At 39.5% G+C, this 22,157-nt stretch overlaps 1 protein-coding gene across 1 annotated transcript; it reads right to left on the minus strand.

Moving 5' to 3' along the window:
- Window positions 1-10,063: 10,063 nt before the first annotated feature.
- Window positions 10,064-20,041, minus strand: LOC141649604 (uncharacterized). Its single transcript, XM_074458292.1, has 6 exons — window positions 19,852-20,041; window positions 17,870-19,448; window positions 11,393-11,542; window positions 11,029-11,278; window positions 10,227-10,917; window positions 10,064-10,119 (listed from the first exon to the last, which is right to left on the minus strand). The coding sequence occupies exons 1-6, from the start codon at window positions 20,039-20,041 to the stop codon at window positions 10,064-10,066; spliced, it is 2,916 nt and encodes a 971-aa protein (XP_074314393.1).
- Between the last annotated feature and the right edge of the window lie 2,116 nt (window positions 20,042-22,157).

Consider the following 22,157-nt stretch of genomic DNA (forward strand, 5'->3'; position numbering starts at 1 on the left):
CATTCAGATGGGCCAGGGGCCGTTTATTTAGTGCTGCAAGAGCGACACGTAGGTTTACGCGAGGCGCGTTTCTGTTCTATCCTAGGCATAGTACCGTTTCAGTTGGTCGAGATTTGTGGGGTTTGAAAACTCATTCCCGTCTAGGTCTGTGATTCTAACCGCACCCCCTGGGAGTATTGATTTGACTAGATATGGTCCGGCCCAGTTAGGTTTGAATTTTCCCCTTGGGTCGACAGGTAAAAGAGCTCTGACCGATTTGAGAACTAAATCTCCTTCTTTGATGTTTCTTGGCCTAACCCTTTTGTTGAAAGCTCGTTTGATACGTGCTTGATATGTTTGAACATTATGTAAGGCACGAAGCCTACGTTCATCCAGGAGGATGAGTTCTTCATACCTATCCCTCTTCCAATCGGCCGAGGATTTGACTTTCGAGTAGAATACGCAAGGATGGTATTTCTAGCTCGACTGGTTGTACGGCCTCCATGCCGTAAGTCAAATAGAAAGGAGTAGCCCCAGTGGGCGTCCTGACGGATGTTCGATACCCCCACAAAGCGAAGGGTATTTTGCTTGGCCAATCTCTGTAATTGTCAGTCATTTTCTTGAGGATTGTGACGACATTCTTGTTAGCCGCTTCTACCGCGCCGTTAGTCTGTGGTCTATAAGGCGATGAGTGGTGATGCTTGATCTTGTATTTGGCTAGCAATTGTTCGGTTTCGGCTTGGAAGTGGGACCCATTATCGCTGATGATCTCATGTGGGCAACCATATCGGCAGATGATGTTATTTTGTATGAATTTGGCTACATTTTTGGTCGTAAGAGCGGTGTAGGAAGCCGCTTCTACCCATTTGGTGAAGTAGTCGATTGCTACTAGGATGAAACAGTGACCTCCTGTTCCTGCTGGGGTTATTTTCCCAATTATGTCGATTCCCCACGCGGAGAATGGCCAAGGAGATGTCATCGTATAGAGCAACGAAGGAGGGACATGCTGTACATTCCCGAAGATTTGGCAATTGTGGCAGTGCCTCACATATTTGATGCAATCGGATTCCATTGTGGTCCAATAGTACCCTAGACGTGTGATTTTCTTTGCCATCATAGGTCCACTCATATGAGGACCGCACTCTCCATCGTGGACTTCTTCCATCACCTTTCGTGCCTGTGAATGATCAAGGCAACGTAGGACTACACCAAGAGGTGTTCTTTTGTATAGCTCTCCTTGCATGAGGACGTATTGTGAAGCTAGTAGGCGTATAGCTCGTTGTCCCCTCTTATCCATATCCGGTGGATAGGTACCATTGAGCTTGAAGTTCAGGATTGCTTGGAACCAGGGTTCCGGTGCGATTTCTTCTTCATTGGTAATTTGATGTACATAAGCCGGCTCTGACCGTCGTTCGATACACAAAGGCATTTCCATCATGTAATCTGGCATGTTTATCAAAGATGCAAGTTTCGCAAGAGCGTCTGCAAATTGATTTTCCTCCCGAGGTAAGTGCAAGTAGGTTACGTGATCAAAGAATTGAGCGACTTGGTCAATCCTAGCTTGATAGGGTGCTAGGCTTGCGCTTCGGATTTTCCAGGATCCTGTAACTTGGTTGATGATTAGTGACGAATCTCCATGCACTCGGAGGTTTTTGATGCCTAAGCTTACTGCCGCTTGTAGTCCAATTAAACAAGCCTCATACTCTGCGGCGTTGTTTGTTACCTCGAAGTCGAGTTTGACAGCGATCGGTGTATGCTCACCTTCAGGAGAAATGAGCAACACTCCTATCCCAAATCCTCTTAGATTTGATGCTCCATCAAAGTATAGGTCCCAGGAGTCCATATCTGTTTGAAGTATATCCTCGTCGGGAAATGACCAAGTATCTATGGCTTGTGCGTCGTTGATGGGATTTTCTGCGAAGAATTCGGCGACGGCGCGACCCTTTATTACTTTTAGTGGCACGTATTTGAGGTCAAATTCTGAGAGCATCATGGTCCATCTTGCTAGGCGTCCATTGAGGACAGGTTTCTCGAAGAGGTATTTGACTGGGTCCATCTTGGAGAATATTTTGACGGAGTAGCTAAGCATGTAGTGGCGTAGCTTCTTTGTTGCCCACACAAGAGCGAGGCATGTCTTTTCGAGTTGCGAGTATTTGCACTCGTATTCCAAGAACTTCTTACTTAGATAGTAAATAGCTCTTTCTTCACTTCCTACGGTTTGAGCTAGCATAGCACCCATGGCGCTTTCGATTCTTTGTGAGATACAAACCAAGAGGTTGATCTGGTTGTGGTGGCATGAGCACTGGTGGTTTAGCTAATATCTCCTTGATTCTGTCGAACGCCTTTTGACAATCGTCATCCCACATGGTGTGGTCTGTCTTTTTAAGTTTCTTGAAGATAGGCTCGCAAATCATCGTAAGTTTCGATATGAATCGGCTTATGTATTGGACTTTTCCCAGGAATCCTCTGACTTCCTTTTCTGTTTGAGGTTGTGGCATTTCAATCAGAGCTTTGATTTTCGAGGGATCTATTTCTATACCTCGTTGGCTAACGACGTATCCTAGGAGTTTACCAGATGTTACCCCAAATGTGCATTTTTGAGGATTGAGTCTCATGTTGTATTTCCGTAGCCTTGCGAAGAACTTGCGAAGGTTCGCAATATGTCCCTCTCTCTCTTTGGATTTGACGATCATGTCATCTACATATACCTCAACTTCTTTGTGCATCATGTCATGTAAGAGTGTAGTTGCGGTGCGTTGGTATGTAGCTCGGCGTTGATCAATCCGAACGGCATTCAGATAGCAATAGGTTCCCCATTGGGTGACGAACGCGGTCTTGTGCATGTCTTCCATGGCCATCTTGATTTGGTTATAACCCGCATATCCATCCATGAAGGATAGCAATGCGTGGTCTGCAGTATTGTCCACCAATATGTCGATGTGAGGTAGAGGAAAGTCATCTTTCGGACTTGCTTTGTTCAAATCTCTAAAGTCAACACAAACTCGGATTCTCCCATCCTTTTTGGGTACGGGTACTATGTTAGCCACCCAAATCAAATACTCGGAAACTTTGATGAACCCGGCTTTGAATTGCTTATCAACTTCTTCCTTGATCTTTAGGGCCCATTCTGTTCTCATCCGTCGAAGCTTCGCTTTCTGAGGCTTGAACCCTGGCTTAGTCGAATTCTATGTTCGGCAATATCCCCGTCGATCCTGGCATGTCTTTGTAGGACCAAGCGAAAACGTCTTTGAATTCATTTAGGAGGTCTATGAAGTCGGCCCGTTCGGTAGAGCTCAAGGTAGTCCCTATCCTAAGTTCTTGGGGTTCTAGTTCGGTTCCTACATTGATGGGTTCGGTGTCTTCAATTCGGTCCCCCTTCCCTTTCCCGTAGTATTTCTCTCGGCTATGTAGGGAGGTATTTCGGTCAAGTCCGGGTTTTGGTCATCCTCAGTATCATCGTAAACAGAATTGCACTCAAGATAACGCAAAGAGTAAGCAGAACCTGATTTATTCATATTAAGATTTGAGTAAAGTTGAAACAAAGAAGCCAACTGATCCATGGTCAGTGGCGGCAAAGGAACAGTAGTTGGGGCATTCCCCGAATTATTGTGACTACTTGAAAGTAAGCTAGGAGAAACGAAAGGAGTGGGGGTGACGACAGGAGTAGACTCTCTAATGACTTCTCTAGACTCTGACTCTGACTCCGACTCCGACTCTGATTCGAACTCGTCGTCTCCTGGCTCTTCCTTGAACATCTCTCCTTCTCCAGTGGTGAGCTTGAAGAGCCTTCCTTGATTGTTGGTCCATTTGATTGATTTTCTCCATCCTTTCTGCTGCTTGGTGTCGATTTCTGTGATTAAAGCGGTGGGGTTGAAGCGATCGTCTTGAAGTATCGTAGTAATGATCTCATCCTGCGCGGCCCTAACAAATCGGTCCTCCCCAAATAGGAGGCTAACAGCTTGTTCGTCTAAGCAAGGTGCTTGACGGGTTTTGAAGGTAGGAACCGTTTCTGGAGGGATAAAGTAGCAATCGTGAAAGATCTCGATTCCGGCTAACTTCCTCTCAAGGTAATGCCAAGGTTCAGGAAATCCGTGATAGAGTTCTGAACTTCCTTCTTGAACGAAGTATCCATTTAAGGTGGGGAGATATGGCTTCATTTGGACTCCTACATACTTGCGATTTTGGACTTGAGCAAGCATTTCGAGAACTTCTTCTGCTGTGGGTTTGTACCCTAATCCAAGTGGTATTTTCGATGAGTTGCCTTTCTTGTATGGCGCGAAGGTGTTCTTCCGAATTGGGTTCAAAGGCATTCCAGGGAAGTATCCCTGATTTTTGAGTATGTGATTGACCACTAAGTTAGAGTAGGGATTGTAGTACAAGGGTGCCAACTCGCTTTCTATGACACTTACACTTTGGAAGCCCCCAAGTTCGTATATGGGATCCGCAAGGACTTGATTGCTTGATTGTTTTTCGATTATTGCCTTGATAGGCGGCTTAAGTGATTGTCACAACTTTGCCATTGAGTGGGATCTTGATCTTTTGGTGAAGGGTGGATGTTACTGCTTTGGAAGCATGAATCCAAGGCCTTCCCAGAAGTATGTTGAATGAAGCTTCGATGTCCACTATTTGGAAGTTGACCTTTCGCTCGATCGGTCCCGTAGCTATGGTTAGGCTAGCAAGTCCAACCACTTTTCGCCGCGTACCGTCATATGCGCGTACGCCTTGACTTGTAGGGGTCCAATCCGACTCTTTCATGCCCAGTTTATACGCCGTTTTGAGGGGTATGACGTTGACCGCGGAGCCATCATCTACCAGGGTCATTGGCACATTTTTCTTTAGACAGATAACAGTGATGTATAGAGCAAGGTTGTGACTAGCGCCAAAAGGTGGCAAATCTTCGTCTGAGAAAGTAATAGGATTACTTAACTTCGGTGATTCTTGGAAGACCAAGTTGACTACATCTTCGGGAGTAGAGTTATGTGCTACATTCAATTTGGCCAAAGCTTGCAGTAAAGCTTGGCGGTGTGGAAATGAGCTTGCCACTAGTTGCCAGACTGAAAGATCAGCCTTGGTTCTTTGTAATTGCTTGAGCAAATGGTCAGTGGGATCGTCTTCGTTGTCATTTGGTGTGATGACATTGGTTGGACTGCTTTGAGTAGTACTTTGGTATGGACGGCCCGAGCGAGTTAGGTGATCCACATCTTGATCTTCGCCATTTTGGACTATCTCTTTTACTAAGGAGTTTTCGATGAGATATTCGTCTTCATCGTCATCGGCCCAAACCCCATTAATTGCAGCTAGTTCCTTCATCCTCATGATGTCACTTTCTAGTTGTATGATTTGATCAACTAGCTTATCGACCACGGCGACTACTTCTTGCATAGTGGCATTTTGAGAGAAGGTCAATGGTATGCGTTCTTTAGGTGTTGCATTGGGATTGCGCAAGATCATTACCATGTTTTCTAGTTCCCACACTTGTCTGTCTACACTCCTTGCCCATGCGATGAAGTCGGAAATGGTAGGGGAGATGGTAGAGTAGAGTCTTTCTTTCTCAATTGTATGAATTTCATTTTCGGTGGGAGAAATGAGATGTGAGCAATCTAAGGTAGATTCGTCACTTGTAATCACTAGAACTCCAAGAGGATTCTGAGTGTTGTTGGGCTTACCTCCTGGTGGGATTGGAAGCCGACCATCTTCGATCATATCTTGAAGCACGTGTTTCAATTTGTAGCATTTTTCTGTGTCGTGCCCCTTGCCTCTATGGTATTCACAGTAAGAGTTTTCATCCCAAAATTTGGACTTCCTTTCGGGTTCGGGAGTAGGTCCAATGGGTTGGAGTTTGCCTTGCTTCATTAGCCTTTTTAGAGCATTGGAGTACGTATCCCCAAGGTTTGTGAACTTCCTTGGGGGGCTAGTTTTCTTGGATGGCTCGAGAAGGTTAACTTCGTCGGTCTTGCTAGTAGAGCCGTATGAACGACTTGTGGACCCTTGATATCCTCGACCTACCGTTTTGGACAAGAGCCCTTTGCGGATGTCATCTTCAATTCGTGTCCCCAACACGGTTAAATCTTTGAAAGTCTTGATGTTTTGATATCTCAAATGGTTGGCATATATGGGTTTGAGATTGTCCACGAACTTCTCCACAAGAGTGGCCTCATCTGGACGTTCTACTAGTTGAGTACTAGTCTTCCTCCACCTACTTAGGAAGTCGGTGAATCCTTCTTTGTCATTTTGGGTAAGAACCTCTAGAGTGCGCATGTTGACTTGGATCTCGGCATTATCCGCGTATTGTTTCGAGAACTCGATGGCGGCGTCCTCCCAAGTAGCGACCTTTTTGTGATCTAAAGTGTAGAACCATTGCTTTGGGATGGTGTCAAGAGATGAAGGAAAGATCCTTAAGAACATCTCGGGTTTGATGCCTTTGATAGACATGTAGTCCTTGAAGGCGCGGATGTGGTTCAAAGGGTTCTCGTGTCCTTTAAACTTAGGGATATCCGTCATGCTAAAGTTAGTGGGCAATTTGGAATTGACGGCTTCATACTTACGATTGTTCTCCCTGTAAATGTCATCCCCCTTAAGGTACATCAATTGCTCTTCTAGGTATTGGAGTCTTTTCTCACTGCAGCTTGTCCCCATGAGAGGATTCTCATCTTTGGACTCGTCATCGGAAAAACCTAGTACTTCACTTTTAATGGGAGGTAGCTTTCCCTCTACATCAAAGATGCGGCCTTCGATGAGCTCAAGGCGGTCATAGGTTTGTTCTTGAGTGAGTTGCATTTGGGTTATCGCGGCCAGGATTCGATCATTACTCTCTTGAATTTGCTGGAGGTTCGTATCATCACTTGACCCAGGCATCTTGGAAACTGGATAAGAGACCGGCGACGAATCAAAACACGATCGACCATTCTATCACATTTGCTAAAAGAGGAAAAGTTTTGACTCGTGAAGTGGGTGTGTGCCACTTGTGTTGAGTGAGTTTTGAAGAAAGACATGGTCTTTGAAAATGTGCGTCCTAGCCAACTGTAGTGTAGTTGTAGGAGTGGACTCGAAGTGAGGTTTGAAATGGGCTTGTGGCCCGAATTTTGACTTGACAGACGGACAGAGTTTTGACCGGACTTTGTACTAATTAAAGGCCCTATTTTCGAAATTTTTGATTGAAATTGGGTTTTGATTTTTTTGAAAACTCGTCATGGTTTTGTTTAGAAATGGTGATCACATAAGGTTTTGCATATTTATACAAGCATTATAACGGGGTGCTGAGTGCATTTAGAAGGGTTTTGGTTTAAAGGGTGGGTTGCCATACCGAACCATCAAACCCGAAGTCTGTGGAGAGGCTCGTGCCAAACAAGAGTAAGGCCGATTCCTAGTCCATTTCCTCAAGTAGTGAAGGCCCTTGATACAAACAAGAGTAAGCATCATGGTATGGATGACGTCAATCGCTATCCATCCTTAGGCCCAAATAAGAATTAGGACCGTTTAGACGGGACGATTGGTCAAATGGGTTGGGTTGGGCCTAGGAAGGCCGAGTAAAACGGTCTAGGAAGACCGAGTTATGAAAACCGACAATTGTCTTGTACAAACTTATTCCCTAACCTTGTTCAAGTTTCACCCTAGCTACACGTAAGTGTATTCCCCAGTGGAGTCGCCAAACTGTGGACAGCGGGCCGCCCACGGGGGCGCTCGGGACGAGGGGGGCCTCGGGAACAACAAGCGTTTGCATTTTGTAAGGAGTCGCCACCAATTTTTATGGGAAATTGGAACCGTTCGAATACCTCGTGTCATGTCAAGACACAAAGTAGTGACATGAACACTAAGCAATCGTTACCCTTAGCATTCTATGTCTAGAATGACTCTCGTGGATGCCAATGAACACGGGTGCTCACGGAGATCTGGAGTAAGGGGTGAGGGTACGTATTAGGAAGCTCTTTTGATCGAACACCTAATCCCGCCCGCCTCGATAGCGGCCTCTACTAATGATTAGGGAAGTTGTCTATACTTGATATATCGTCGGCTATATGCATGCAATGCAACATCCATTGAATTAATCCTAGCATGTGAGAATTAGACTAAGTCGGTAGACAATTAATTAGGCAAACAATTGGGGTCGAAGTTGGATTTAAAGTTGATTTACATATGAAAACAATACAAACGATAGAAGAAATACAATAACGATAAATTACAATAATGGAAAATTACAATAATTACATCGGAATAGGCGATTTATGTCGAAAATACCTTTAAACGGATAATTGAGAAAAGAAAACAAAAGAATAAAACACGACAGATCAGAAGGTGATAATACGGATATTAGTGGATTAATATGTAACCTAATCAAACTATGTCAAGGCAGAAAGGGGTTCAGGGACAGAATTCACCTTGGAACAGGCGCAGCAGGCACTGCGCCCTTTGGAAGAGGCGCAGCAGTTGCTGCGTCTGTTCCAAGGGTGAGTTCTGGCTGTGAAGCCGGAACTGCAGATTGTTAATGTTAATTGGTAATTTTAATGAATTGATTGATAATATTACTCGGATGAAAGTGATTAACAGGTTAATTACATGTGAAGGATGGTCATGAAAGCGATAAACAATGAAACATGAATGAGACGGAAATTAGACGGATTAAATATGTGAAGGGTCGATGTTAATGAACGATTAATTAAACTAACTAAACGAATTATTAACTAAACATGACGAATTGATGACAAATTAATGAATAAATAAATTAGAATGTATCAAAGGATGAATTCCAGAAACTCAATATGATGAAATTGAATCTCTAAAACCCGGATTGAATTTATGACGAAAACCCGCAAATATTGATTATAAGGGATTTAAGCCGGATTTATGATGATTAAACGTGTTAATGGCGAATGAATAATATACATACGAATTATGAATGATAAATAATTATACGAACGAATTAAAGAACAAACAAAAGAAAACAAATAAAACAAAAGACGAATTTACAGAGGACGAGGAAGAAGAAAAGAAGCAGGAACTGCGGCAGCCTCACGAAGAGGCGCGGCAGGTGCCGCGCTCCTTCGAAGAGGCGCAGCAGTTGCTGCGTCTTTTCTCTCCGTCTGTCTACTGGAAATCCGCAAAAAAGGGGTTTTAAAGACGGTTTTAGAAATCGATTTTAATGGTATTTCCGACATGAATCTTACAATGATGATTACAATATATAATAAATAACAATAAATAAAAGAGGATTATTACACCCTCAGACTTACATGTTGACGGAACGAGACGGACTAAGAAGATCGATTAGTGAATGCTCGACGCGAATGCAAGGAAAGAATGCCCTCAAAAGAGGAAAACGATTTAACAAGTTGATTAAATTGATTGATTGAGTGTAGTGGTCAAATTGGTCGGTCATGCAACGGAGAGGCTGGTACCCGGAAGGATCCGAGCTTACGTGGTCGAATGTTCAAGCACGTAGGCGCCAATTAGTAAGAACGAAGTCTAGAATGCAAAGGGAGAAGAGAAGGGCGGACACTCGCGTGAGAAATATGAGGAACGAAAGCTCCTATTTATACTAATCACACGGAGGAATAGGGTTTCTGAGACTCTTTGGAAGTGAATCTCGGAAAGATATGAAAAAGATACGTAAATCATGCAAAGAAGGGCCTGGGAAGAGGCGCAGCGACCACTGCGTCTCTTGGAAGAGGCGCAAGACTGCTTGCGTCTATTCCCGTGGAGGTTTCCTCTGTTTAAGAAAGATTTCCGTGTTTAAGTTATGGTAGGACGGATTTAATTTGATTATCTTTTGAATATTACGGGATATTATTTGCCAAAAGATAAAATTTGAGAAATATGGAATAGAAATATCCGGAACATTCCAGAACATTCTGACTCGGGATTTAACAGTTATCAGAAAATGGAGACGGTTTTTGACCCGGACTCCGAATGTACTCTAATTACTGCCAAAACGACCGTATCGGCACGTAGATGACAACTAAGAGGTTGACATTAATTTTTGAGCAATCACTTGACGATAATCTTACGAACTGTCACTAATCGTTCCGCGAATCAAACATGCGGCCCAATCATCACCGGGTGGTTTGCGAGGGGTGCAGAAACGAGGTGTCTACACATGACTGCAGCCATGACAATCTGTTTCTTCATCAGAGATCGACATCTCCACTGTATACACCAGTGCAAGATCTCAGTAGCAGGTAAGGCAACATCCAACTAGATAGCTAAGAGCTTCCAACACCAACTGCTGAATCTACAGTTATATAATAGGTGACTGTGATCCTCAGGTTGATCCAAGCACATATCACAAGCCCCATCAGTAATGATACCAAATCTTACCAACCTATCCTTAGTTAACAAACGGGATTGAATGGCCAACCATCCAATCAGGGAGTGTTTAGGTAAGTTCAGCCTATTCCAGATGATGGGATACCAAGGAACTTTAGGAATAGAACCCTGTAACCAAGAGTAGCCAGCAGCCACATTATAAACACCAACATTAGTGCCCCATTTTCCATTAGAATAAGCAGGCTTAAAAATATCCTTAACTTGACAAATCTTCCTCCAGGTCCAACTAGTATTAACAGAAGGAGAGTAATCCAGCCATGATTGCCCTTTGATATACATATGATTTACCCACCTTATCCATAAATGGTCAGACTTCTCAGCTAACCACCATACATATTTCCCTAACATAGCTAAGTTCCAGTTCTTACCATTTTTAATACCAAGGCCCCCACTCTTCTTATCAGCACATATCTTATCCCAAGCCACATGAGAGGTCTTATGGAAATCCTCAGCACCACTCCAAAGATAATTTCGACAGATTTGATCAATTCTATCCATAACAGTGGCAGGAATAACAAAGATACGTGTCCAGAAACTGTGAAGTTGAGAGAGCACAGCCTGCACAAGAACAAGTCTTTCTGCATAGCTTACCTTCCTAGCACCCCACCCACGAATTCTCTACACAATTTTTTCAATAAGTCTGATACAATCACCCACAGCCATTCTATTATAAGAAATTGGGATGCCTAAGTACCTAAAAGGGAACTGCCTCTCTTTAAATCCAGAGACATCCAATATATACTGGCTGTCCTCATTGCTCATCCCATTGAAGTAAATATCAGACTTATCCCTATTGAATTCCAGGCCAGATGCTTTGGAAAAGGTGGCAAAGGCTCTTAAAATAATAGTAACTGAAATTCTGTCACCTCTGTAGAACAAGAGGAGGTCATCTGTAAAGCACAGATGATTCAATACAAGAGCTCTACACAGGGGATGAAAAGTAAATTCCAGAGACTTAGTAACACAAGCCAACACTCTGCTGAGATACTCCATACAAATTATGAACAGAAGAGGAGACATGGGGTCTCCTTGTCTGATGCCCCTCTTGCCTTGAAAATATCTAAAATTAGATCCATTAAAAGAGAGAGTATACCAGGGGGTAGTTATGCACTCCATTATCCAGTGAATCATTTTATCATGGAAATCAAGAGCTTGCAACATTTGCTTAATGAACTCCCACTCAATAGAGTCATAGGCCTTCTTCAAGTCCACCTTCATCAAACACCTAGGAGAGCAAGCCTTCCTTTTATATAATCTCACCAAATCATGACATATCAGAATACTGTCTACTATCCCTGTAACACCCCGTATTTTATTAAGTTGGATAAAATTCCGTTAATTGCTATTTTGAATTTAATTATATCATTTAACGATTTATATATATATGCTTAGCTAATTAATTAATTTCATCATAATTCGATACGTTAATTTTAATAATCATTAATAAGTTTATTTAAAGTTAGTTCGAGTTTATTTATTTAATAATTTCCGTTTCTTTACGAGTCCTTACGAAAGTTGTTTTAAGTGAACCCTAGATGGATTTTGGGAACAAAACCGTCCAATTAGCTATTTTTAGCTTATTTCACTAAAATAGCAATTTTTATTAATATCCGTTAGTTTCGTAAAAATCGCTAATAATTCCGATTCAAGCTGATATTGTATTATTTACGTTAACTAGCTGAGTTTATTTTATTTTCACTCATTAAATTTATTTATTATTGATTAGTTTTATTACGAAACTTTTACTTAAATCGGTTAAATTTAACTCAAACGATTTTAATAACGATCGAAGTTTCTTAACGAAAAAACGTCACGTATAATAAATAGCGAGGCTAGCGGCTCTTTGTCTCATTTCTAATTTCTCACGTCAACTTTTCTTCTTCTTCGTTCTTTTTGTTTCTTCTTCCCGCGAATTCTTATTTCCTTTTCAAATTTGATCTGTTGATCGACGCTTACTTTGTTCCTTATCCGTTTTCAACTATTTTTGTTCCATAGCTGAAAACGGATAAGGAACAAAGTACCGACGTCGATCAACAGATCAAATTTGAAAAGGAAATAAGAATTCGCCAGAAGAAGAAACAAAAAGAACGAAGAAGAAGAAAAGTTGACGTGAGAAATTAGAAATGAGACAAAGAGATCGCTAGCCTGCTATTTATTATACGTGACGCTTTCTTCGTCGTTAAGAAACTTCGATCGTTATTAAAATCGCTTTTGAAAGTTAAATTTAACCGATTTAAGTAAAAGTTTCGTAATAAAACTAATCAATAATAAATAAATTTAATGAGTGAAAATAAAATAAACTCACTAGTTAACGTAAATAATACAATATCGCCTGAATCGAATTATTAGCGATTTTTACGAAACTAACGGATATTAATAAAAATTGCTATTTTAGTGAAATAAGCTCAAAATAGCTAATTGGACTCGCTTAATTCCCAAAATCCATCTAGGGTTCACTTAAAACAACTTTCGTAAGGACTCGTAAAGAAACGGAAATTATTAAATAAATAAACTCGAACTAACTTTAAATAAACTTATTAATGATTATTAAAATTAACGTATCGAATTATGATGAAATTAATTAATTAGCTAAGCATATATATATAAATCGTTAAATGATATAATTAAATTCAAAATAGCAATTAACGGAATTTTATCCAACTTAATAAAATACGGGGTGTTACAATCACCCCATCTTTTTAAAAAGTTTCGTCCTCGAAACTTGAAAGTAGAAATGGAAGGTTATGAAAATAAAACTGGAATTTTTGAAATTGGTAACCCAAAATATTAAAAGGTTGCAAATAGTAAGAATTAAAATTCTTTCAAAGTTTCAAATACAAACCCAATTTATATTTTTTTAGCTTTGTTTATTATAAGACGGTTGTATGTACTAAATAGACGGTTTGGTAGAATAATTGTTAGTCATAAATGATTAGTTCAATCGGAAAAAGGTAATAATGATAGGTTACTCAGTATTACTTGTTAAATATGTGTATATTTATATATAGGGATCATTATGGATGTTAATTAGTCAGTTGTATAGTTGAGACGGTGTATACTGATATGTGGAGATGATTGAGACGGTGTATACTGACCTCTAGGGATCATTTGGGATGCTAGCTAGTAAGTGGTATATTTGAGACGGTGGATACTGACATGTAGAGATCGTTTTGGGATGCTATTTGGGATCTTGTTTAGTTGTGGTATTGTGCGAAAAAATTAGGACTTTTTTTTGAGTCCGCTTTGCAGGTACTTTGGAACATTTTTGGGACTGTTTTGACTCGGTTTAGGACTGGTTTAGGATTGATTGAACTCGTTTTTTGATACCGATTTTGTGCGACTTTCTGATTTTTTTGGGACGATCGAAATGGAGGCCGTGTGGGCTGTTTTGGCCTCGGTTTTGGGAGCCGTGACAGCTGGTTTGGGCTCGATTTGGGACGGATAAAATGGTGCTTTATGGGTCTGTTTCTAGGGCGTAAAAGTTGTGAAAATTTTCTTGGTATGCCTGTCAAAAGGGAGGTTCATAATGGTTTATGAACATAAGACAGTAGCTAATGAATATGATTTACATGTTTTGATTTAAATTAATTTCCGTCTCATATTTTATATAAAGATAATTCGTTAATATCGTCCTTTCACATAATTATTTTAGGTGGCTCATATGTGGTTGAAGAGGAAGAGTAATTACGGTTTTAGAAGCTTTCTCAAGTTATTACTTGTCTCTTTGCTAGCTTAAGGTAACTATTCCGAGTTACTCGACGAGTTAATGTCACATTAGTAGTTAATGTGTGCCTGTTGTTTGTTAAGTGATTAGGTGATTGATAATGTGTTACTTTCGTTTTTCACATGATAGAAATTAGAAATAGCATGAGAATAATATTGCGATAAATTTTGTAATTTGGGCCAAAGTAGGCCAAGACTGAGTGGGCAGTTATTGACCGAACGAGTTTGGTCAAGCTAGGTTTAAACCAATCGACCTCGATTTGACCGATGACCCGTCGCGGGACTCGGGTCGAGGGTTTGTCTTTGAGGTGAGATTAGTTGTTATTGGAGGTTTTATGTTATGCCTTGATATTTGTAATTATCATTTCACATGTTGGTTGTTGGATGAATTGGTTGCCTTATACTTCAGTCTTCTTGTCTTGTTGCCATTTTAGCTTGTTCTCATGAATTATGAGATTAACGGTTAACTGGAATTTGGATTATTGTTGATATTGAGGATATTGTTGGATTGTCTGCTGAATAGACATTTATATAGCCTTTCACATGATAGAATGCTAGAATTTATATTGATAAGTAGGACTTTTTGCCCTCTTAAGGTTAAGTGGGTGTCTTACTTGACTTGTGTGGTGAGTCATGTGTGGTGTGGGCTAAAATATTTAAGCTGGGACTAGCTGGGACTAGGTCCTAGGTGAGTATTTCGGCCTCCATCATAGATAGGTCTTTATAGTCTTTGACGAGTATATGTTCACTGCTTGATAGCCTTTGTGTTCCTGACTAGTGGATGTTTATCCAAGTTGGGGCATGACCTCAGGTACTTATTTTGATAGTATGGGGTCAGCTTAAGTACTAGCCAACCCTTCGGTGGTGTCCTTAGGGTACTCACTTCACTTTGTTTTAAAAAAAAGTTGTGGGTCTTGGGTGCGGTGGTGTGTATCCGCATGTCTAGGTCTCAAGTGATTTTAGGCTAGGGTTGTGTTGTCTCTTGGCCATGTTTTCTTAATAGTAACCGCTGAGCCAAGATACCGGTTCGATTACCTTCCCTACCTCGTGGTATAGACTCGAGTTACAAAGTGACTATTGACCGTACTAAGAACTTATGCCTGTCTTTGATATATTGCCCTTTCTTGTTTGATGATTCTATGAATCATAGAAGGTGAGATGCAAGCCGGCTATGGTTGATAGAGTTTGGATTCCTGGATGTTATGTGATTCACATGATAGTGTAGTATGAGTCGGTCTAGTATTCACATGCTAGGACTATGTGGCGTTATATTGTTGTTCACATGATAAGCACGATTGCCTTAGCATCTATATGCTAAGGCAGTGTGTGATTCATATTCATATTCTTATGTTTACATGTTATATTAATTATGACATTTCGTGGCTGGGAGAACTCGGAGTTACTCCCCACTGACTGTGGCTTTCGTATTTGTATAAAATGCGAATGACAGGTAGGTGATGCATATATGGGGTACATGGACGAGCTAGCGAGCAAAGTAACCTTGGGACCTAGACTGGTTTTATTTTATGGTGACCCTTAAACCCTTTTTATGTCACAGTTGGTATCAGAGCATATTTGCTCCCGACGCACGTTTGTGCACCCTACTATAAATAACTTGACCTTAAAATAATAAACTTGAGAGACAGGTAGGATGGGTAGATTTAGGATCTTATGTTGTAGTCTCTTTGTGTTTGTTCTTTGTTAGGTACTAACCTGTTTGTTGATTGTCATTTAATAATTGTTGCGTTCTTGGATCAATGACCGTGAGCTTATCTATAGCTAATGGAGTTATTACCCTTATTATAAAAAAAATTTGAACTAAAGGTTTTGAAAATATTTTAATGTTTTTCACTGGTTTTAACGTCAATTAGTGTTAAAGCTTGTTATTGGAGACGTCTGATAATTAGTTTTATCATTTGTTGGTGTAAAAATGTATTTTTATGTCTTTGAATTGGAATATTGATGTTCTTGAGTGATCGCCAAGAGTATCTCCATTCCATTGAAAGGACACTTATATTTTACGAAGATCAAGATTTAGTGCCGATTGCTGAGGATTGAAGATTTGTTCAACCTTTGAAGAATGCTTTTACTTCCTTGAAGATGTTTCTCTTTCTTTTTGTATCTCGCCTTATTCTTAATCTCTTGGTGCTTATCCTCCTTCTAAACTCCCTTCAGTTTTACTTTAAAAGCTACGCTTGTACTCCTAACTTGTCTTTTGTTTTTTGCTTATCCTCCCTTAACGCCATTTGATAGTACTCTTTCTTTTGAGGAATGTTGACCTGGGTTGGAAAATTCGACTTTTGAGGAGATTGTTTGTGTTTGACCCTTAACCCTGGCTTTGAGAAGTCGTGATGTTAGAAAGACTTAGGTAAGGTGATGAGACATACTTAGTGATTCTTATACCTAGTTCCTTGACTAAGTAAGTCGAGTTGTGATTGGCTTCCATAATCACTTTGGACATGAGAGTTTGATAATGGGTATGACCATATGAGAAAAGCTAATGTGGGATTATTAGTTGGCTCTTGAGAGTTCTTGAGTTGAGAGAGATTTAGTATTGAGAAGAATTTGTTAACCCTATAGTTTTATAGACCTTGAGGTCGCTTTGAGTACTTGAGATGATGGGATGATGTCGTAGCTGAGTGTAGTGGGTGTAGTTCCGCTTTTGGAATCCTTGATAAGTAAAAGGATAGAGAAACTTGAGATCCTATTGATTTTTCAGATTTTGGGGTTGGTATGTTACTACCTTGTTTTGAAATGAGAACCTTGTGGAATATTTGAGGAACCTTCTCTTGGAGTTTGGAGCTTGGTATTGGGATTCTTGATTGAAGGTTTATTTTTTTTAAGGAACCCATAGTTGTCACTAGTTGGATACGAATATAGCTTTGTTGGAAGCCTTGACCTTAGGCTTGTGAAAGTTGTTTCTGGATGTTTGAGGATTTGGAGCGATGAGATCACACTTATAGTGGAGTACCTTGTTTCAGGGAATAGATTAGGATGAGGTAACATAAGCGATTGAGGAAACCCTTGGGAGTGATGTGGTTATGAGTTTTGTTGTTAGGAAGTTTTCGGAACCGTTTTGAGTGATGTTGTTGTTGGAGATAAGAGTGTCTGGCGTTCCCTTGTTGGCTAATTTCCCTTCCTCCTTGATCATAAGCGTTACCGTTTATACCTCATTTCCTCACTTCATCTTGCTCCTCCTTTAAGTTTGACACTCGTATCTTGTGAAACTCTATCTTTAACATCCTTGTAATTTTGACTTCAATTTTTACCCTATGAAAGTCATTATAGCTCTTTTGTTGGTTAAGTTTGAGCACTCTTAACATACTTTGTTTTTATGCTATCTAAGTTACTTTCCTTTTTGGTACAACTTCTAAACTTTCAAGCTACCAGTTTCGATTCATTTTTTTTAAAAGTTTATGTCACTTCTGCAAACCTAACCTATTTTAAAGATTTGAAAATGAAAATTCGATTTAATTCTCTAATTGCTCTTGAGTATAGACTTCTTTATCATAGTTTTGAGTTGCTAAACCTGAGATTTTTTTTAAATTTTATCCAATTTCTGTTAACTTTGATCTATTTATGACTTCTTTGTCAAAGTTTAATGTTACATTTTAGGGACATATGTCTCCCTCTTTACATTTGGTTGTATAATTTGCTATTCGCGACTTTAGCGATGGTCAGGTTATGAAACTTCTAGTTAGACCTTGTATGTTTGACACCTTCCAATTTGGATATCTTTATAACAGGTTCAGGTTTTAAAAATTACAGGTTTTTACCCAAATGAACCTATTACAAACATATCCATGCAGTTTTATTCTAGAATTACGTGTTTACTTTTCCGCAATACATGAGGGTGTCACAATCCCTTCCTTTCAAAAAGGCACTTTGGTTCTCACTTATAATATCAGGAAGTGCAGCAGTAAGTCTATTGCATATCACTTTAGAAATAATCTTGTAGATCACATTGCAGCATGCAATAGGTCTAAAATCAGCCACTGTACCAGGCCTAGCCTTCTTAGGAATCAAGGTTAATGTTGTAGAATTGATTTGTTTAACCATTTTCCCAGAACAAAAGAATTCCTGAACTGCCTCAATAAGATCTTTGCCAACAACCTCAAAAGAATCCTTGAAAAATTGAGAGGAAAACCCATCAGGTCCTGGTGCCTTATTTGCAGGAATGAAAAACAATGCCTCTCTTATCTCTTGTGTTGTAACATCAGATGTAAGCAATACCCTTTGTGCAGGAGTTACCACCTTTCCCTGTTGAACAGTCCCCTTGTGAACCTTATGCACTTTCCTTTTAGCCCCCAGTAATTGCTCATAATACTTAATGAAAGCCTCCTCAATAGCATTAGAAGTAGTGTGATTGTTACCAGCCATGTCATGAAATACCCAAAATTCTATTAGGCATCCTTCTAGCCTTATGACACTGTGGAAATAATGAGTATTATCATCCCCATCTCTGAGCCATTGGATTTTGGCTTTCTGAGTCAAAAAACTCCTCTGAGAACTCTCCCTGTCCTTATACACAACAAGTGCCTCTTTCACAGCTTGTTGTAGTACAAGGTTAGTAGGATCAGCTTGTAAAGACCCTTGCACAGTATGAAGATGAGCCAGAGCCACCTTAGTTGTGGTTTCAATACAAGCATAAGAAGCAGTGTTGAGCTCCTTCAAAGGTTTCTTTAATAACTTCAACTTCTTAACCAACTGAAACATTTTGTAACCATAAACAGAAGAGCTCCATACAAAATTGACAATGTTGAGAAACTCAGGATCCTTACCCCACATATTAAAATATTTGAAGGAAGTTTTTCTACTTCCAACAACAGGACGCAACGTCATGGTACATGGACAATGATCAAATACTCCTTCAGGATGAAATATAGTGAGAGTATTTGGAAAACTATGCAACCACTCATCAGTCACCAGAGCTCTATCAATTCTGCTGAATTTCAGGTCACCAATCTCATGTTTGTTAGTCCATGTGAAGAAAGCACCCTGGGCAGGAATGTCAGTCAACCCACACACATCCACACAGTTCTGGAAATCCCTGACCTCAGCAGTAGAAACCTCAGAGCCTATTCTCTCATTCCTTGCCAACACATTGTTAAAGTCACCCATAACAACCCAAGGTCCGGTAATATGTTTTTTCATATTCATAAGTGAGTTCCATAAGGGAATGCGTTCAGTTTGTCTATTAAACTCATATACCATGGACATCCACCAGACCTCACTAGTAGGTAAGCAAGTGACCTTAGTATGAATCACTTGAGCTTCACTACCAAGCACATCAACATTGTAATTACCAGCATCCCAAATTATCCAAATTCGTCCTCCTTCATGACTATCATTATTATGCACCATATTCCACTGACTTCCAATACTCTGATGAACCTTATTAATTGCTAAAGTTCTAACCCTAGTTTCTAAAAACCCAAAAACACCAACATTATTTGAATGTAAAAACCATCTAATATCCTTATGTTTATGTACACTATTCATACCTCGCACATTCCAAAACCCTATGCTACCCGTTCTCTATAGAAATACTTAAGCCTGCCACATTCTCCTGGATCACTTTCCTGTATTGAACTGAATGCTCTAACACTTCCATAAATGTTCTAGTTCCACTGCCAACACTCATACCACCTTTCCTTGAGAACTTGGTTAAAATTCGTATAGGTGAGAATGGAGTAAAAGTAGCTGGCATAGGTGTGACTAGCCCTTTGGAGAGATCAGGCTGCACTCTAGGTTGCACAACCAAGGACTTGCTAGGAGGTTTTGGTGCAGGAGGGACAAGCTCAACAGCAGGTTGCTATTGAACCCTACCTTTAGGTACCCACACTTTCCTTACTGGAGCCTGCCCAGGGTTCTGTTTCTTCCTACAGTCTCTAGCTAGATGCCCAACTCCTTTATAGTCAGCACAAATCAAAGGTTTCCATTCATAATGGACTATTTGCCTATGTTTGACATCTAATTCATCAACAAACTCAATAACATCAAGCAAATCAGCACCCATTTTAACCTCAACCATCACTCTCGCATAACCAATGAAAGTTTTCAGTTGTGTATTACTATCACATATCACAGGCTTCCCTACTAATCCTTAGACCTGGCAAAACCCGACCCGACTCGACAAAACTGATCCGACTCGCCCGATATTGAACCCGTTTGACACCCGAAAATACTACAGAATTATAACACATGAAACCGACCCGGTCCGATCCAACATAACTCGATTCTTAATAACATCCGATAACCGATATAACCCGAACCCGATAACACCATAGCCGATAAAATCCGACAAAGAAAAGAACCCGACTCGAGTAAAACTCGACTAACTGATACATAATTGTGACCTGAATAAGACTATGTTTATAAGACTAGAATTAACGTTAAGTTTACAAATTAAGAATTTTTGTACACTTTTTTTTTCTTTATAGTTCTCCATGTGAATGTTGTCTACATATACGAGTCCGGAAGTGCTAACACTTTGGTCTATAAGTTTGACTAAAAGTTATCGTTCAATTTAATTATGTGTATATTGTATATAGTTAACTTATATATAAACCTAATACACAAAGTTTTAATTGTGCATGACAAACTTTAAAATTGATATTAATGTTAAACGTGTGTTTGTGGGCAAAACCATAACTCACAACCACTATGAAAGGAATAGAAATGGAGAACGTGGTCTACTTAACATTATATTTGACTACTTCCCACGTTTTTTAGTAAGAAAATAGGTAATTGGAATAAAAACTACAAATATTCCTGTTTTTTTTACCAAAAAAAAAAGTATTTTAAAACGAATTCTTTTTAATATATACTTTATCTAATATGGTTATATATGGATCCGTTTTGCATTATAATTGTGTAAAACCGTCTTACACAAGACTAAGTAGATAAGAAATTAATACACTTTTCATTTTTTAGCTTTATTTGGCAGCACATTTCAGCTACTTTATTTGATTAGGTCTTAATCTTTCAGCTCAAAGGAGCTAAACTAAAATTAATGGAGCTCAGAGCTCAGCAAAACTGAACTAGATGAAAATGATGTAAGAGTTAATTTGAGTATAGATGAGCTGAATTGAGTTGAGTTAAGCTGAACTGAAGCTGGCAAAACATCAAAATAGACCTGAGCTACCGAATTGAATTGTTGAGCTAAACTGAACTAATTAAATTGAACTGACTTTAGTCAAGTGAATCAGATAGCTAAATTAAGCCAGAAGCATGCACGTAAAAGAGCTAAACTGAATTGAACTAACTCTAGCTAAAGTGAATTGAATTGAACTCAATTAAGCTAAATTGATTTGAACTTAACTTAATTGAGCTAGATAGAGCTAAATGGAACTAAACTAAATTCAATTGAAGTTATGTGAGCTAAGTCGAGCTGAACTTAGGTAAATTAAAAATTAGCATCAACTTAACTAAATTTAAGTTAACTTTGCTTAATTAACTTAGGCTGATTAAGCTTAGATTAACTTTTTAACTAAAATTTGACTTCAATAAACTTATTAACTAGCTTTTCTTGTTAAACCTACAGTTTAGCTAGTTTAAAAAATAACATTATTGTCCCCTTCTTCATCTTAATGTATCACTAATTAACTGTCCACGTTCTAAATCTAGTAAGGAAATCGAATGAACTTCCCAAGTAAATTTTTGTTTAGACCAATTCAAGTTCGATCAATGATATAGTTAGAGTAATTCGAATTTCGGTGAATTCAAGTTCTAGTGATTTCACATTCTATTCAAAATATATTTCTCACACATCCATCTAGCTATCTTCGATTTTCAACATTTTGGTTTAATCTTTAACACCAGCTTTAAATCCAACACTTGCTTTAGTCTCTGTTTGTGGTGACATAAGTCCCTCCCTACAACTTTAATTAAAAATTTGTACAACAAAGCAACAACCATTTCAACGGACATGCGTCTTTTTTATTTTCCAATGGATTTACATCTTTCATTAATGGAAATTTATTGATGTAGTGGGTAATAGGCTCTGGTTGTTCGCTGTTCACGAATTCTTGTTTAGGCAGTTCATACCACCCATACATAGTGTTTTGATCTAAGATTTCAATTCTTCCATGTTTCAAAGATAGCATATTATTCCATGGAGCTAAGGTACGAAA

Source organism: Silene latifolia, chromosome 1, assembly GCF_048544455.1.
Source record: "Silene latifolia isolate original U9 population chromosome 1, ASM4854445v1, whole genome shotgun sequence".
Taxonomy (NCBI): domain Eukaryota; kingdom Viridiplantae; phylum Streptophyta; class Magnoliopsida; order Caryophyllales; family Caryophyllaceae; genus Silene; species Silene latifolia.

Excerpts from the sequence above, each read along its gene's own strand:
- LOC141649604 (XM_074458292.1), bottom strand. The coding sequence starts at position 20,041 with ATGGGTGCTGATTTGCTTGATGTTATTGAGTTTGTTGATGAATTAGAT. Across the intron at positions 10,918-11,028 it reads ACAGCCAGTATATATTGGAT|AGAATTCGTGGGTGGGGTGC; the intron begins GTCTCTGGATTT and ends AAAATTGTGTAG. Across the intron at positions 10,120-10,226 it reads GGATCAACCTGAGGATCACA|TGGAGATGTCGATCTCTGAT; the intron begins GTCACCTATTAT and ends TGGTGTATACAG.